Genomic DNA, 18,189 nt, shown 5'->3' with positions numbered 1-18,189 from the left:
TTTGAGACAGAGTCTCGCTTTGTTGCCAGGCTGGAGTGTAGTGGTGTGATCTCGGCTCACTGCAACCTCTGCCTCCCAGGTTCAAGTGATTCTCCCACCTCAGCCTACTGAGTAGCTGGGATTACAGGTGTGCACCACCACGCCTGGCTGATTTTTGGCATTTCCACTGTGTTGGCCAGGCTGGTCTTGAACTCCTGGCCTCAAGTGATCCACCTCCCTTGGCCTCCCAAAGTGCTGGGATTACAGACATGAGCCACTGTGCCCAGCCTCCAGATTGCTTCTTGATACTTGTGGGTCCACATCAGTACAGAAAGATCGGGTTTTATGCCAACAAGGACCCCAGCTCTGCACAGCCTCGATGCAGGGGTCAACCAGGGTGGAGCTGGCTGCCAGTGCCTGGTTTTCACCTGTGGCATCCAACAGAGTCACGGCAGATACAAACGTAAGGGAGATCTTTTCATTCTTTTAATAATGTTGTTAAAAATAAAATACATGTCGACATCATGTACCTCCTGCTATGGTACACGGAGAAGGACACATCATCACTTCAGTGGGAGCCTTGCCAAAATCTAATCATGAAAAAACAGCAGACGCACTCAAATGGAAACTACAAATTAATTGGCCGGTACTCCTCAAAAGTGCCAAGGTCATGAAAGACAAGCAAAGACTGAGGGACTATCACAGATGGGAGGGGATGGAGGACATGAATCAACTACATGTGACACGGGATCCTGAAAAGGCTCCGGGAACACAAGCTGGATAGTGAGGCGAAAACGACGAATTAGAATAAGGTCAGTAGATGAGTTAATAGTATCATTTTAGTGTTGATTTCCTGGTTTTGATCATTACACTACAGTTACAGAAGTTGTCAACATTCGGGGAAACTGGATGCAGGACGCACAGAATCCCTCTCGGCTACTTTTGTAACTTCTCAAATACCATTATTTCAACATGGAAAACAGAAGGTACTGGCTTTGGGGACTCTTTAGATGAAGCAAGGCTTAGAAGATACAACCAAATTCAATCAGCGGATTTTGAGTAGATCCTGGCTACAAATAAAACTAAAAGTAGAAGACATTTTGGGGGACAGTTTGAGAAATTTGAATATGGACTGGGTAGTAGGTGATAATAGGGAATTTATGCTAATTTTTTTGGTATATAAAGTATTGGGGTTAAGGAGGAAAATGTCCTTAAATTAGGTGTACATTGAGATTTTTATGGGTAAATGTCTTTGTGTCTAAATTTACTTTAAAACAATCAGAATAAAATAGATGAAACAAACACTGCAAAATATTAACAGCTATTCTATCTAGGGGATGGGTACTAATTAGATTAATTACTTTTCTGTGCATTTGAGGAATTACCTAATAAAAAGTAAAAATATGTATTTATGCATACACTTCTATGTATGTGTGTATATATATGTATAGGTGTATGTGTACAGGTAAACATACATAAGGCAATTATGTTTCTCTTCCCAAGCGAGACTCTAATGTGAATGACAATTTAACAAACACTTCATTTCCAAAAGCCCACTGCATACTTCAAAGTACCCCCCATAGAAGCCACAGGCTTTCTCGGCGACACAGCCAGTCCTCAGAAAAGTTCAGAAACACCTCTTTGTGAAATACTTTCAGAACTTGAAATCCATTCTTAGAAATATCCACAGTAGTAGAAAACCTGCATCTTTTGAATATTTTTTTTTTCCCAAGAATTAAAGGTTACACAGAAAGCAGCCCAGGGAATACTTTGGGTGACTCAATTGTCAGTGGTGGGGTGGGTTAATGGGACGAGACAATTAAGTGATAAAAAGGCGTCTGTCTCTTGACCAGGAGCGGTGGCTCACACCTATAATCCTAGCACTTTGGGAGGACAAGGCAGGTGGATTGCCTGAGCTTGGGAGTTCGAGACCAGCCCAGGCAACATGGTGAAACCCTGTCTCTACTAAAATACAAAAAATTAGCCAGGCATGGTGGTGGGTGCCTGTATTCCCAGCTACTCAGGAGGCTGAGGCAGGAGAATTGCTTGAACTCGGGAGGCGGAAGTTGCAGTGAGCCAAGATGGTGCCTCTGTACTCCAGCCTGGGCAACAGAGTGAGACTCTGTCTCCCTCCCCCTAAAAAAAGCAACTCTCGTACAGCTAAGCAGCGACCGGTGAGAAGTCGCCCACCCTGGAATGAGCACATCATCTTCCTACCCAGAGAGGTCAGACCCCTGGCTTCCTATCCCACTGAGGGCACACTCAGAAACTTCTCTCCCTGCCTAAGCAAGTGTAGGCCAGACTCCCTGCTCTGTTCTCCTAAATGACCACCCCCTCCCAACCCTGGGATTCCCTGCAGCCAGAGGAAGGAGCCCAAGAGGGCTGGGGATACTCACTGGGGCACGATGGTGATCTGGACAAAGCAGATGAAGAGGAAGACGAGCGACGCACACGCCACATAGGCACCAAATCGGTCATCTACCTGCTTGGAGTACTGAGAGGAGACGGGCATGGTGAGAAGGGCCAAGACACCTGGCCTAGTCCACTCCAGCCCCGTCAATCCCACACACTCACGGCAGCCACTCGGGGGTGGTCACCTGTGCAGCCCACTCCCACAACAAGGAAGACCCGAGAACCAGAGCCAGACTTAGACCCCAGGAAACCATTCCAGATCACCAGACGGTGGTGCCTATGGAGAGGGCAGTTGAGAGGGATCTGAAACCTTCTGCAGGTGGGTCACCTTCAGAGTAATCCATACTGATCACGGCTGTACATGACTGCACACCATCTACCCGCTAGGAAACATGTCAGGTGTCTACAGGCCTCATCCAGCACCCCCACAACAGCCCGGGAAGTCAGAATATAACGGCTGTCATTTCTTCTTCAGAGATGAGCAAGCTGGGCCTCAGAGAGCTCACAAGACTTGTCCAAAGTCACATCTGAGGCTCCTTGCCCCAGCTCCTCCCATGATACCAATCAGCCACACTGATGGAGGTTGGGCTGGCACAGTCACCCAGAGTAACACCCAAGTCAGGTCCATACACTGCTGGTCCCTTTCCGCAGCTCCACCTCGCTGATTCAGTGTGCTTGTCTGGTTGAATGCTGATGAGCACACCCCAAGTCCACTTTAACTGAACCCTGGGGAGACGCTGCCACACAGTGTGAAGAGAACTGACTGGACCGGGGTCTGGCTCCAGCTCTGTCGCTGCTTCACTGGGTGGCCGAAAGCAGGTCCCCCAACCACTCTGGGCTTTAGCTTTCTCATTCACAATGTGAGGAAATGCAACAGAGAGATCTTCACTATCCCTGCCAACTTTACCTCCTTGAGGTCTCAATGGGACAAAGCAGTTGGGCTATCCATCGACAACGATAATAACAACAATGCAAATAGCAACGAATATGCACCGAACGCCTACTATGCGACAGATACTGTGTCATACATAGAAACTCTGCTGGGCACGGTGGCTCACGCCTGTAATCCCAGCATTTCGGGAGACCGAGGCAGGTGGATCACCTGAGGTCAGGAGTTCAAGATCAGCCTGTCCAACACAGTGAAACCCTATCTCTACTAAAAATACAAAAATTAGCCGGGAGTGGTGGAGGGTGCCTATAATCCTAGCTACACAGGAGGCTGAGGCAGAAGAATTACTTGAATCCAGCGGGAGGAGGTTGCAGTGAGCCAAGATCAAGCCACTGGACTCCAGCCTGGCCAATAGAGTGCAACTCCGTTTCAAAAAAAAAAAGAAACTCATTTCATCCTCACTACAACCCTATGAAGTGGGAATGTTAACTGCCCCATTTTCTAGATAATGAAACTAAGGCACAGAGAAGTTAAGATGTATCCCTTCTAACCAGGGAAGCCTCCCTAGAACTCACATCTCCCTAGGCAGCGCAGCATCAGAGCTGGGGAAACTGAGGCCACCCCTTCCATGGTGCTGGGGGCAGGACGGAGCTGTACTGTTTCCTTGCCCTCCTCCTCCTGGTCCTGATTCAGTACAGGGGCCTCCTTCCCACCCAGGGTGCTGTACCTTCTTCTCTAAGTCAGGCTCCCTGAAGGTCAGGAGGAACTTGCGGACATGCTCAGACCGAAGCCTGTCAATGCTCCTGGCATCAATGGCGCGGCCCAGAAACTCATCCACTTCATCCTCAGGGTTCGCACTCTCCTGGGCATTCCTGGGGAGCAGAAGCACGGGCGTGAGACAGGTTGACCACAGGGGCCCCAGCAGAGGGCTGGCTCTTCCGACCATCCCCCCAGACTCTCAGAGAGGCCCGGCAGCTGTCCACCATCAGCCCAATCAGGGCGGCGGGAGCTGAGACTGAGACCAGAAGCCTAAGCCGAGCCCTTAACAACTGCACAGGTGAACAGACAACTGCCCAAGTCTCAGCCCTTCCGGCTTAAATGGGTTGTTGACAATAGGCTTTTCTGTCTCTGTTAACATATTATATTAGCATAACAATGTGAGCTACCATAGATGGTTTAATTGGACTTTCCCTACAGCTAACAGGCTATGCTCTTTACCCTCCAGCTCTGCTATCCTCCTGAAAAGAAGCCCTAGATCGGGCAGCGAGAGTTTCTCGGGTTTCTGCCACGGGGACTGTGGCCCACCTGGTTTCTTTCACCCAGCTCAGGGCACTCTTGAGAAGCAGGTTTCATAGACTTGAGTGCTGACCTTCAACACCCTGTTTCTCAGGGTAAAGCCCAGTCCTGGAGTGGAATTTCTGACAGTCCTGAGAACCGGAAGTGAAGGAGGGAGAAGTGGGCATTGCCTCGGGGCACTGGATGCCAGGCGCTGCTGACCAGTGTGTAAGGTCTGCACTTTCCTGAGGGAGCCCATGTGTGTGCACACATGCACATGCGTGTCACGGAGATAAAATGGGCAGTGCTGAGCCCTGTCCTTCTGCTGGGTGGCCTGGGTTCCTGGGCTGCCCTAGCCTGTCTGGGGCTGCTGCTGACCACCTGATGGCTAGGGGGAGCTCCATTCACTCTCAGCGAAGACTGCAAGAGGGGTCATTTTCCATGGAGTGTGGAGAAACCAAATGATAAGGTGGATTGGGAGATATCCCCTAGACCCAGGGAGCAGGAATAAGGAAGGGCATATTACTCACTTGTCCTTGGGGTCTTCAAAGCCCTAAAAGAGGATAGAGAAAGAGAATGAGAACAGAGAGAACCCAAAGCTCAGAGGCTTCTAAAAGGCTGCAGCTCATCTCTCTACAGTCTCCCAAAGAGCATGGACATAGAGAGTATTGTCACTCAGGACCTCCTTCCTTCCTCCCTCCCTCATTCCCTCCCTTCCTCCCTTCCTTCCTTCCTTCCCTTGGAGAATACAGCTGGGTTCTCCCTAAGAGACAGGTGCTGTGCTAGACGCCAGGGATGCCCTGAGATTTCACTTCATCCACTGGCACAATCCATGTGTCTAAGCTCTTCCTGACCCCATGCTCAACTCCCTTCCTGAACCTCTCCTCACCACCCTCCTGCACCCTGGGCTCGGAGGGACCCCTCTCTCAATCCTGCTCCTTACTCAGATGGAAATCGGGGAACTGCTGGGCTGCACAATCTCTGTCACACGGACACACTCATGCACACTCACTTCCTCGTGTACATCACACCGAGCACACATAAAATCTCCAGGAGTTAGCACATTTTGCACTTTAAAAAATCACACTCTAGTTACCTGCAACAGCTGTTTTAGTAACTGAGAATCAATGCATTCTTGTAAGGCCAGGGTTGGTTGGGGACCCAGAGGGTAAGGAACCCACCTGCCACAGATCTGACTGCTGTTCTATCAGAGGTGAGGGTGGGAAGGGCCCTTACCAGCTGTCAGACTCAAAGCCCCCTTGAATTTACGAATTTCACAAAGGGAGAGAGGTGCGTCCGGGTCTCACCAGTGGTGGCAGAATGGAGGCTTCCCCACTGTGGGGAAGGGTGGAGTCTCAGAGGTGGTGTGGGAGGTGACCAGTAGCCGCAGGACTTGCCGTTTAGATTAGCCTCGGGATGCCGGGACCAGGACAGAGGATGCCCCTTCCCTGGCAGTGTGGAGCACTCTGCTGGGCAGAGTTCGGCAAACACTGGGTGAACCCAAAATCCAAATGAACACACCCCTCTTCATTCCCAATGAGGACACAGTTTGAAAATACAAAAAGAGGGATTTATGTTCCTCTCCATGAGCCAGGGCTATCAGGCACTGAAACAGACATGGGGCCCTGGTGGCACAGAGCTCTACCCCCAGCTCTACCCCCAGCTGAGGGCTCCGGGGAGCCTCAGCAGCCTCTGGAGTCACCTCCAAGTGACCAACTATGGGCTCTGAGCTCCTCCCAGGCTGCCAGCGCCAGCCCAGGATGGCCTGGTAGTTGTCTGCCTAGGCAAACTGCACCCTTCTCCTTGTCCTCTGAGAATGGCCAGGCCCTCCCTCCAGGCTATAAAGTGGTCCCACGTCACCATCCCAGCCCTGGGCTGAAGGCGTAGATGTCACTCAAGTGAGCACTCCCTCCGGGGGGCAGGCCCGTGCCTGATGCTCCCAGGATCCCTCCGAGCACAGGTGTGGCAGGCAGCAGAGACCTGGACAGGCAAGCTTCCCGCGGAAGAGCCCCTGCAAGGGGCTGGCCCACTCAATTCCATCCCAGGAGCTGGCAAAAATTTTGCTACAGAACTGAGAAGCACTGAGCTATATTACATGCATGCTGTTCTCTATGACTCAAAAATAGGCCGAAATGTTGTGAATAAGCCTGTTCTGGCCTTTCCCGATGCTCCTTTGGTCATCTGCTGAGGCTGGTGCAGGGGACCCAGTTTTTCTTTCTGTGCTGAGTGGGGGGCCGGGACCATCCTAACCACACTGCTTGTCATGTTGGTGTGGAGAGCTCAGTGCCAGGTCACCATGGCGAGTTGGTAACAGGACAGATAACACCGGTCCACAAACCATGGCAGGGGGACTGTTATGAACACAACGGAGTGGACTGGGCTCCAATCCCGCCACCTACTTACTCTAACAGTTCCAGGACAGCGGCTACTTGGCCTCCCCCAGTCTGCCTACACTCCCTCCTGCAGCACCCGGGCCCCACCCTACTGGCCATTCCTGGGTTTGGTGAGAGGAGCTCAAGCCCACATGTGTCTTCCCACTGGCAACCTTTTCATTAATAAATAACCTTAAAGACCTTATGACACTAGTGCCTAAGCATCAACCAGCACGGCTCATCACTGTGTTTTAGAAGCTGGGTAAAAGCTGGAAAAAGATTTAAAAGGCACTGCTCACTCTGAGTTCAAACCTTCTAACAGCTCTCAGTCCCTACTGTGTGCTCCCGGGCCCCCATCCCCGCTTCAGGGGACTATTTCTCGTAAAACTCATCCAGTATGGGCAGCTCAGGGTGCAAGCTTGCCTTCTGTGGATCTCTCTCCAGGATTCTAGGCACGTGTAGCACGGAAAGCCCAATGGTCCTCGTGGCAGCTGCAGAACCTGTCTCCATCCCTAGCCTAGATATTCCCACTGGCCATGCTGGAGTGGGGCCCAGAGGCTGGTCACTGATGGTGGTCCCCTCAGGGGACACCGGGCCCAGCCAGGACAGGAGCCTCTGTTCCCACAGCCCTGTTCTTCTGCACTCCTTCCCCTCCCTGCTGGGCAAAGCGATGAACGCCATGGAGGAGACTTCCTGGCAGCCTCCTTCTCCAGAGACTGTCCCTTCGCCATGACAGTCCTGACTGTGAATTCTTCCAAAGTTCCTTGTCCTAATGATGAACAATATATCTGCCAACCCGGTGCCTACAGTCCAAACTATCTCCTTTAAGACTTCAGGATAACTAAAGATATAGCTTATATCAAACATCACTAAAAAATAACTTTCCAAGGATTCTAAACAGAAAGAATCTCTCATCACCAGGTCCTGCCTCCCTGCGGGTTGCTCCCTGCCCTTCCCCAGCCACCTCGCTGCCTTCCCTTCCTCCCCATCTCCCTCCCTACTCCCCAGCTTCCCTCCACTTCCTGCTCAATGCTCAATGCCTCCTCTCTCTCGGTTCTCCTGCCCCTCTTTGCTATCCCTGCTCTCAATCCTTCCCCCTTTCCCGCTTTCTCCCTTACGTTTATTTTGAGATAAGGTCTTGCTCTGTCCCCCAGGCTGGAGTGCAGTGATCATGGCTCACTGCAACCTCAACCTCTTGGGCTCAAGCCATCCTCCTGCCTCAGCCTCCCAAATAGCTGGGACTGAAGGAGCATGCTACTATGCCTAGCTAGTTTTCCTTGTTATTGTTTGTAGAGTTGGGGTCTCACTATGCTGCCCAAGCTGGTTTCAAACTCTTGGCTGCCCTGACCATGTGGGTACAGAGTCTCCAGGAGACTATCAAAGGGCTGGGGTGACCATGGGGAGGGTCGCCAACTGCTCTTTGCTCAGGGGAGGGAGGGTGGTGGCTGGAGCCTTTAGTGACACTGACCAGGTCTGTGGAAATTCAGGTTTGGAGCCCTGGGGAAGGCTAGGTTTCTCCACTCTGCTGTCTGGTAACCCAGGGCCCCCCCTCCAGAGGTGTCTCTGCTGTCAAAATGTTAAATGGGGGTCTTGGCTCAATTCACTTTTCCTCCTGTACATTTTCCTTAAGCTTATATCATCTGCTACTCATTGGCTAATAAGGAGCAGAGCGACTGGGTCCCTGCCTGTCCCCTCCTCCAGGCTCCTGGCTCTTGTCTGCTGACTCTGCTGGATTTCCATGGAGTCCGCCTCTGATCCCTTCTGCCACAACCTCAACCGAGTCTGCTCCAGAGAGCCCAAACTTAGAGCTACTTGTGCAACATGCCCCTCCTTTGCTAAGTGGCCACACAGAAACACACACACACACACACACACAGTCCCTGTGCCATCCCTCGGCCCTTCCTAGCGTGGGTGACTCCCACCTGGGAACCTGGTGCCCCTGAGCTGAGCAGCATGCCTGAGGGGCAGAAACCAAGCTCTCAGACAGAAGGAGAGAAACCACCACCACGGCAGCGTGGGTTCTTCCTCCTCTTCCCACCGGAATCCATCTTCCTGTCATTGCTGTCAGAGCCCAGGCAGTGCATCCTGAATTCACCTGTCCCGGTGTGTGCAGGTCCCTGGAGGTGGGGCTGACACCCAACCATGGCCTCCCTGACTTGCTCAGCCCATGTGCTCCCACTGGAAGGCTGGCATTAGTGGGGGGTGTTTCTCAGCACAGAGGGCAAAGGGGACCACCACCTGGCACTTCCCAGAAAGCACTAGGATAGTTTCTGAGCAACTGAACCAAAAGATGTGGTTTCACTTGCCTGGGAAATGCAGAAGGTGCTGGAAGAGGGTATGACAAGCTGGTGCCCACCCAACTCCCCAGGGCCTCATCAGACAGTGCCAAGAGACAGCTGGAGGCTGTGGCTGGCCGAGTCTAGCCAGACATGCCTGCTTCCAGGCTGTGCCGCAAGCTCTGCCAAGAGGGAGGGAGGAAGGGGTGCTGCCAGTCTGTTCCAAAGCCTAATGAGGCATGCCATGGGGGGGTGGGAAGAGCTTGGGGCCAGAAGCAGGTGCCCTACTCTAGTCAAAGTTGGGGCAAACCGCACTTCCATTTCCTTGTCTGGCTCCCCAGATTCCCCTGGGCAACACGAAGTGTCTGGTGTGGGCCTCATGCCCATAGAAGGCCCCAGCCTTGAAGAGTGTTGCCCATAGACTGCCCCACCAGCCACTCACCATCCGCTTCATCTCCTTGGACACCTGGTTGCCACCCAGGTGGTTGTAGAAGGGGCGCTCAGCCCCCCAGTGAGGTGGGTTGTGCCCGATGGAGTTGGTTCTCTGGCGGTTCATCTTGGCGATCATGGCCTTCTCTTCTTTCTGGGAGATGAACACAGATGCATCAGCCTGCAGGCAGGGTCACCTAACGAGTCCAAGTGGCGAGCTCCTCACCCTCCCCCAAACACGGTACCTGGCCAGGTAAGGGGCTAAGGCAGCTGCCCTTTCCTCTCGGCAAGCCCTGGAGCCCAGAGCTCTGCCCAGATCCTGGAACTCCCCAGGCAAGCATCCTGGATCCCTCCAAACTCCCTAATGCCAGCCCTGGCTGGCTCAGGTGGGAGTGGCAAAAGATGATAAGAGTTGGTCTTGTGAGAAAGCAAAGGGCTTGGGAACATATGCCATTTGCAAGGAGTTCTCCCTATAAGTTTGACTATAAGATTCCATCCTGGGTGCCCTTCTCTCCTCTGGATGGCCTAGGCTCCCAAAGGCCTGAGCTGACGCGCCCGGCTGCCCGCAGTGTGCTTCCTCACCCTACTCCGGGGGGCAGGGCGATCAGCGAGGGCTGAGCTTGGGTCTCCTAGGCAGCCAGGCCAACTCGTGCCTACGCCTCCCAACTTGGTCTCTGGCAGGCTGTGGTGTCACGTCAGGCTTTGCTCATGGGCAGACCAGGGCTCAGGGCAGGGTAGGGCTCTAGCTATAGCCTCAAGGGTGGGTGGGGCCTGATCTGAAGGTGCCCAGGGGGTACCGGAGGGAGAGGAGACCTGGGATCACAACCTCTGCTCAACTTCTCCAAAATATGCTATAACGGAGAGGGCACTAGGACCCGCCCCAGGGCCCAAGAGGCCACTTTCTTTTTTTTTGAGACGGAGTCTCGCTCTGTCGCCCAGGCTGGAATGCAGTGGCCGGATCTCAGCTCACTGCAAGCTCCGCCTCCCGGGTTCACGCCATTCTCCTGCCTCAGCCTCCTGAGTAGCTGGGACTACAGGCGCCCGCCACCTCGCCCGGCTAATTTTTTGTATTTTTAGTAGAGACGGGGTTTCACCATGTTAGCCAGGATGGTCTCGATCGGCCCATCTCGGCCTCCCAAAGTGCTGGGATTACAGGCTTGAGCCACCGTGCCCGGCCCCAAGAGGCCACTTTCAAAGAGGTTTGGGTCAGTGAAGTTATGAGATTCAAGAGTTGACAGGCATTGTACAAATACGCAAACGGAGTCTCAGTCTACGGGCCAACACACTCCCCAGGATCTTGTCTATCTGTCTGTCTATCCATCCAAATGGGTGCAAGAGAGCTGGAGACCTGAGGCAACCCTCCCCTCAACTCCCTCCCTTGTCAAATAAGGTGACGGTGGGAACACACAGCCTACTTCAGCTGACATTGCTGGTAGGGGTGCCTGTCACTCTTTCTGTCTCCATTTCATCCTTTTTGGACCACTTGTCCAGCTAGAAGAACCAAGAGCCAGAGAACTCAGGGTCTAGGACAGGAAGCTGTGGGAGGCCTTGTGACCCAGACGCTAAGAGGAGTGATGTGGGGAAAGAGCCCGGAGGACCCAGTTCACTGATACCGTGGCCAAGGAACTGACCAACGCTTACAAATGTGTCAAGGAAACCATGAGGAACTGTCCCCACAGGGCCCTGAATCTCCCGTCCCTCTTCCTGGTGCCTGTGGAGGGTCTGACACAGCTCCCGTGAAGAGCCCCTGCAGCCAGGATCTGTCCCCTGGGGCACTGCACAGTAGGATACGGTGTCCCTCTGATGTCCCTCTGATGTCCCTCTCAGCACGGGCACCTGCCCTCAACAGCCCTGCCTGCCTCCCTTTAAAAATCGCCTTTGCTGTCGTCCTAGACTCTCGGAACTCTTCTCACAGCTGAATTTTGTCTTTCATTTCACTTCTTAGGAAGAGAAATGAGGAAGCTTTTCTCTATCAAAGGGCACTGACCGACAGATAAATTCAAAAGAAAGACTCATAAGTAAAAGACATTTTAGTTTGGGAAGAAATAGAAAATGTTCTCTTGATTTGCTTTAAAAATTAAGAACATGGAACATGACACTATTAAAAATAGAACACTGAAGTCTGCTAATAATTTAGCTTTATATTTCAGCAAGTGTGGGCTGAGACAAAGGGGGAAAAAGAAAGAGACTAGAAAGGGAAAGGGGAAAATAGGTTCAAGAAACAAAGATACATAGGCACATGTGGAGATAAACTCCGATCTATGGATCAGAGAGGGAGAGATTAGGACAAGTGTCCACCCCAGTAAAAGGCAAATGAAAAGGAGAAAGATGGAGATAAAAACATATGGTATCCACAGACTCCCTTGATGCTGATTTCCAGCTTGTGGACTTCTGATGTCTTGTTGCTAATTTGAGGTCTGTTGCATTTTTGCAAAAGAAGCAATATTAAAAGATTCCCTCTTTACTATCCTTTTTGCAAGGCCTAACTGCTGGGGTCCTTTTTAAGATGCAGGAACCACAACAGCATAAGAAATTCATGACTTCACTCAAGGAAAGAGAAGGAAGTAGCAGGCCACGAAAATGTTCCTCCCTGGAGGAAGGGAGCCCCTCAGCCCCCCGGCTCCCCCCAGCCCACAGACCCGCTTCTGGGTGCAGCGCAGGATGAGGAAGGTCTCGATGCTGTGCTCCTTGAGGTAGGCGTTGCGCTCGCCCCCACAGCCTGGCTCCACCTCGTAGTCCCCGTTCAGGTAGTTGAGTGTAGCCTTGGTGATGTGGATGCGTCTACAACAGGGCAGGGATCAGGGTGGAGAGGGCAGAAAATGCAAAGTCAGAATGTCAGCTCCCATGAAAAACCAAACTGCAATTAGTGGATTCATCACAATTGAAACTCTAGGGCCACAAGCTCTGCTCAAATCCTAACCTCAACCTTGCATGGTACCCTCCATTACTATCAAGTGGGCTCTCGTGTCCACTGCAACCATATTATCCACACTGAACATCCTGGCACAGACCGCTACATTAGCGTGCCCAAGAGAACATGGCCATGGTCACCAGTCTTGCAAACTTTGCAAGCCTCTCACTCCTGCTCAGAAGCCAGCAATGGCTCCTGCACGCAACAGGATGGAGTCCAAATTCACAAGCCTGGCTCTCATGCCTTCTGAACACAGGCGCTGTTTCTCCTAGCCATCCCTAAAAGGCCATCTGCTCTTCTCCCATTCCTTGGAAATGCTGTTCCCCACACCTGTGCCTCGCCTTGCTGTGTTCCCTCTGTCTAGCAGCAGGCTCTTCCCACCCCACCTGCCTCACCCCTCCCAGTCCTGCCTCCTTTATGGTCTAGTCATCCCAGAAACTATCTGTGCTTCCTCCCTCCTCCAGAACTCTCTCTATCACACCTCACCAGCCACTACAGTTTGGCTCAATATCTTCTGGGCCAAGGCTCAGGGAAGGGTGACATGATGCTCCCACAACCGACCAATGGTGGCACAGGAGATTTGGCAAGTAGAGGAATTTCTACTTCCACTATGCTCACCCCAGCCCCACCAGGTGCTTGCTACCCATCCTGCCCACACCACCCTGCCCCGCCTCGCCTCTGCAGGATGGTCACCCTGGGTGGGCTTGAGTGGGAACCCAGGTCGGGGCCCCGAGCCACCCACAGCCTTCACTCACCCTGCCTTGCCGCCAGCCTCCATGTGGTTGGCTAGCGTAACATCATTAGACCAGACGTCGAACTGCCACTTCCTTAGACCAAGGACACCGCAGTGTACTCGCCCGCTGTGAATTCCCACACGCATGTTCACGTTCACTCCCGTCACCTCCCGGACCAACCTGGGGATGGAGCAGGGGTAAGGCTGGGAGAAGGCTGGAGGCCAGGAACACAGAGTGGGGGTGAGGCTGCAGGTGCAGGGAAGGTGAATGTGCAGGGGTCAAAGAGTCTTCCTTCTCCCATCCAGCCCTAGAGTCCAAGAATGTTCAGCCTGAAGGGCACTGGGGTGGGCAGCAGGTGCAGTCGGCTGTGAAAGGGGCTGTTCCCGACTTGGCCACAAGGTGGCGTGGTGCCACACTAAAACCCAGAGCCCTGCTGCTTCCCCTCCAGGAGGGCACCTCTGGCCAGCACTGCCCTGTCAATTAAATTGTGATTGGAAAAATGCAAATGCATGTTAGGGCCAACTTGAATTAAATGGGGAAGTTATCACCACTCCAAACCCTGTATGTATAATGCTCTTGCGGGTAAGGCAGAAATGGCTTTTGGATTATCTGTTTATTGGATTTATCCACACTGCTGCTTCCAAGATGTTAGCAGGGTGATGGCAAAAGGTGGTTACCCAGGTTTCAAGGGTATGCCCTGCTCAGGAGGGAAGGGGAGCCTGGGCAGGAATAGGGGCTTAGGGTGCTCCATGCCCTAGAGGAAAGCTTGGTACCAGTCACACACACCACGTATCCATATCTGGGAGCCCCCAGTAGACAGGGCAGGCCCTCCGTGTGCACTTATAACTCCTCATGCTAGGCAAGCAGTGGAGGCAGAGTGGGAAGGAAGCCATACATCTCCAGGTGCATGTCTGAGGCCCATGGGAACCTGCCCAGCATTTGCAGGAGAGGGTGCAGGTGCCAGGAAGTGGGGTAATGGATGAATTCAGATTGCACTTTCTAGGGCCCTAGACCCTCCCTGACACCTGGGGCACGGGTGCACTCAGCCAGCCATGGGACCAGCAGTCTGACTTGCCCCAGTGGGTGGGAGCACCACTGAAACTCCCTGACCCCATCCCATGCCATCAGCAAGAGGCTGACACCCACTGCAGGGGAGACTGCGGTCATCCATCATTTCTCTTGTCCTGAATCAACTTGGTAAATACCTCCACTGCAGCAGAATACCTTTACTGAAACACTTTCCATCCACAATGCCTTTGGATACTTGCTTAGCTTGACAATGGCTCATTCTGTCTTTTTGGCTTAACTCCACGGCCACCTCCTTCAGGCAAACTCTCTCTATCCTCTCAGTGGAATCAACTGTCCCCTCCTGGACCCTCCTACAATAGTCTGCCTCCCTTACCTCACTGTGTCCACATGACATGCCTCGTATCTGAGGACCAAGAGTCCTGGTCTCTCTCCCTTAAGGCTCTGTGCTTCTGGGGAGACTGACTGTCTAGCTCAGGCATGCTGGGGACACTTGGCAAGTGCTGCGAGTAGAACTGAGCCAAACCAATGGACCCGGCCACCTTCCTGGCCAGACACTCCCGTCTCTGACCTTGCCCTCTGTGCCTTTTTTCTCTGCCCCTGTCCAGGCTATTTCTAAAGCCCAAAGTCTCCGACTTGCTCCCTTGGCTGTCACAGAAGCTTAGACCATCCATGTTTTTCAATGACCAGGGCTCCTTCTGTGGCCAGTGGTAGCCATGATTTGGCCAAATGGCCTTTTTGCTATGGCTCACAGGCAGGGCGATTCTCTCTAAGCGGACCACCTGCATTTGAACCCGCCTGCCTGGTGGTAGCACCCTGGGGAGTTGTCTAACCCCTGTGAGCCCAACCTTTCACACCTGGGAAGAAGTGGAACCAGCAGCTCGATGCCTGGCTGGGTGTTTGTAGGAAACGTGAGGCCCCGGAAGTGCAAGGGCCTCACACGGCACAGGGTCCTCACATGGCTGCCAGCCTCTCCTCCACTCCTGGAGTCTGCAGAGCCCTCCCTTCCCACACACTTCCTCTGGGAAAAGCTGCCCAGGCTGCTGTAGGCAACAGGAACCCTGGAGAAGGCAAAAAGTCTGGTGGCACATGTCAACCCTCAGCTTGGCTGGGTACCTTTGGGAGATAGTTTCACCCCACTGTTTCCCTGCCTCCAACCAGGCAGCCGGCAGGTCAGTCAGTCGCTTGGGCTGTGGACAGTCCCAGGGAGGTAGACGGTACCCGGGGGCGGGTACTTACGAGATGGCCTCGATCATGTCCATGCCCATCTCCACGCAGCAGTGGGCGTGGTCAGCCCTTGCTTCAGGAAGCCCCGAGACGCAGTAATAACAATCCCCAAGGATCTTAATACGTAAACAGTGATTCTCCTGGAAAGCAAATTAATTTTACAAATTAAAAATAGCAGGAAAGAGAAGTGGGAGGGAAAGACATGAAAAGCAAACAGATTCACCCCGTGCCTGGAATAACTTGCCTTTTAGGGCAGTGAGCGCAGGCCCACGCCGGAACTCGGCATGGTCCTGGGACAGGCTTATCAGGAGACGTTGGGGAGGGAGGGATTGTGGGGATGGAGGGATGGGCTGGGCAGCCCTGAGTGGCATTCCAGCCTCCCAGACTCAGGAGCTCACTTTCAACGATCCATTCCAGAGCCCCAAGAGGAATTTGGCTGGTCGAACTGCGGCCCAGCCAGCAGGGTGGCCCTGTCAGCTTAAGGAAGGCCCCAAGCCCCAGTACAAGGGTCTCTGGTCCCCTCCATGCCCCAAGAGTCACTCTGATTCATTGCTTGAGATTCTATCAAAAGTTGCCTGATTCTCCTCCTTTTACAAAAAGACTGAAGCAGGGAGAAATGAGCTTTAACCAAAAGCTCGCTGACTCTCAGCCTGTCTGAGATTTTTATCCAAAAAGAATTTTGCTAAACTAGTAAGCACATGAGTGCCAAGAACCCAACAGAGCTGCTGCTGAGTGACAGGTGCCATGGGGCCACCTGCAGGCCACCATCAATCTGTAAATGGGATTGCGATGGAATATCACTAATCCTCAATTATGAGCGGTCCAGCTCTGGATCCCAAAGGTAGTTGGGAAGCAGGGATTCAAGTGCCCGTGTGGCCTGGACTCGTTTGAGACTCAAGTGCCAAGCAGGTACTATTCACCTCATTCAGTTCAGTGATGAAACTCACAGGTGAGTACATGTGCCCCACCACGGAAGCCCCCAGAGAGGCCCTGGCACTGGCTCTGACGGCACCAGCCTCTCTCATCAATAACCCAGCCTGCTGTCCTGTGTGGGCCAAGGGGAATGTGTCCACCTGTCAGTGGCCACTGACATTTAATCACTCTACAAAGGCCTAGAGCTGGGAAAGGATAACGGAGGGGTGAATAGGGGCCTAAGGAATGAACGTGTAGTTCACCACTCCCTGCCATGGAGTGTTACTTCCAATTTATCCAAACGTTTAAGAGTCCTCTTTCTGGATGCCTCTAGGGAATGGCACACAGCCGCCTGCAGGCCAGCTGGGGATTTAGACTCATTCTTTTATCAGTCTGGCCAATCTCATCAGGAATGTGGCTTGATGGTACCTAACGTGCCCCCAGACAAAGAGCATATTCCCCTGAGGGTTTGGGCAGTGTGACCAGCAGCCTCACCACCTGCTTCCACAGATGGAGGCATGGAGGGCTCCCTACGCTCTCGCTTGTGGTCAGCGACAGTGCTGAAAGCAACTCCAGCTGAGTGTGTCTCCAGGGCCCAGGTAGGGCGTGAGGACATAGCCACAGCCTGAGGGTCCCCTCTGCCCATCACCAGCAGGCTCTACCCAGCAGGGTACACCCAGGCATATGCCCATCTCTGGGGTTCAGCAGGTCCTCGACCACAGCAGCCTCCCTCAACAGCCCAGGTCGGGCCACCCTAGCCCCGGCTCAGGGCGACTCACTGCGGCCAGCTTGTCGAAGCGGGCGAAGAGCTCGTTGAGGGTCATAACCAGTTCCTGTGCAGTGCACTGGGATGCCAGGCTGGTAAAGCCCTCGATGTCAGCAAACAGGATGCTGGGGAGACAGGCAGAGGAGAAAGACCCTGCTATAGGCTGAATCTTTGTGTCTCCCAGATTCATACATTACATTTTTTTCCTCATTTTTTTTTTTTTTTTTTTGAGACGGAGTCTGGCTCTGTCGCCCAGGCTGGAGTGCAGTGGCCAGATCTCAGCTCACTGCAAGCTCCGCCTCCTGGGTTTACACCATTCTCCTACCTTAGCCTCCCGAGTAGCTGGAACTACAGGCGCCCGCCACCTCGCCTGGCTAGTTTTTTGTATTTTTTAGTAGAGATGGGGTTTCACCGTGTTAGCCAGGATGGTCTTGATCTCCTGACCTCGTGATCCGCCCGACTTGGCCTCCCAAAGTGCTGGGATTACAAGCTTGAGTTTTTCTTCGTTTTTTTTTTTTTTTTTTTTTTTTGAGACGGAGTCTCGCTCTGTCGCCCAGGCTGGAGTTCAGTGGCGCGATCTCGGCTCACTACAAGCTCCGCCTCCCGGGTTCCCGCCATTCTCCTGCCTCAGCCTCCCGAGTAGCTGGGACTACAGGCGCCCGCCACCTCGCCCGGCTAATTTTTTGTATTTTTAGTAGAGACGGGGTTTCACCATGTTAGCCAGGATGGTCTCGATCCGCCCATCTCGGCCTCCCAAAGTGCTGGGATTACAGGCTTGAGCCACCGCGCCCGGCCTTTTCTTCATATTTTTAAGAAGAGGTCTTGTTCTGTTGCCCAGGCTGGTGTGTGGTGGCATGATCAAGGCTCACTGCAGCCTTGACTTCTCAGGCTCAAGGGATCCTCTCGCCTCAGCCTCCCAAGTAGCTGGGACTACAAGAGTGTGCCACCCTACCTGGCTAATTCTTTTTTTTTTTTTTTTTT

At 53.0% G+C, this 18,189-nt stretch overlaps 1 protein-coding gene across 2 annotated transcripts in view; it reads right to left on the bottom strand.

The window, feature by feature from the left end:
* The window catches only part of ADCY5 (adenylate cyclase 5), a 167,332-nt gene that overhangs the window by 35,274 nt on the left and 113,869 nt on the right, over window positions 1-18,189 (bottom strand). For both annotated transcript variants that reach the window (XM_011950791.1, XM_011950793.1), the window contains exons 4-11: window positions 17,222-17,333; window positions 15,543-15,670; window positions 13,299-13,457; window positions 12,272-12,413; window positions 9,646-9,786; window positions 5,086-5,108; window positions 4,008-4,152; window positions 2,376-2,473 (exon numbers count right to left, since the gene is read on the bottom strand). In XM_011950791.1, coding sequence (XP_011806181.1) covers window positions 2,376-2,473; window positions 4,008-4,152; window positions 5,086-5,108; window positions 9,646-9,786; window positions 12,272-12,413; window positions 13,299-13,457; window positions 15,543-15,670; window positions 17,222-17,333 — 948 coding nt within the window. The remainder of the gene's footprint in view (window positions 1-2,375; window positions 2,474-4,007; window positions 4,153-5,085; window positions 5,109-9,645; window positions 9,787-12,271; window positions 12,414-13,298; window positions 13,458-15,542; window positions 15,671-17,221; window positions 17,334-18,189) is intronic.

This window comes from Colobus angolensis, unplaced genomic scaffold, assembly GCF_000951035.1.
Source record: "Colobus angolensis palliatus isolate OR3802 unplaced genomic scaffold, Cang.pa_1.0 Scaffold31, whole genome shotgun sequence".
Lineage (NCBI taxonomy): Eukaryota > Metazoa > Chordata > Mammalia > Primates > Cercopithecidae > Colobus > Colobus angolensis.
The sequence above is the reverse complement of the archived record's forward strand: the minus strand, read 5'-3'. Positions and strand labels throughout refer to the sequence as shown.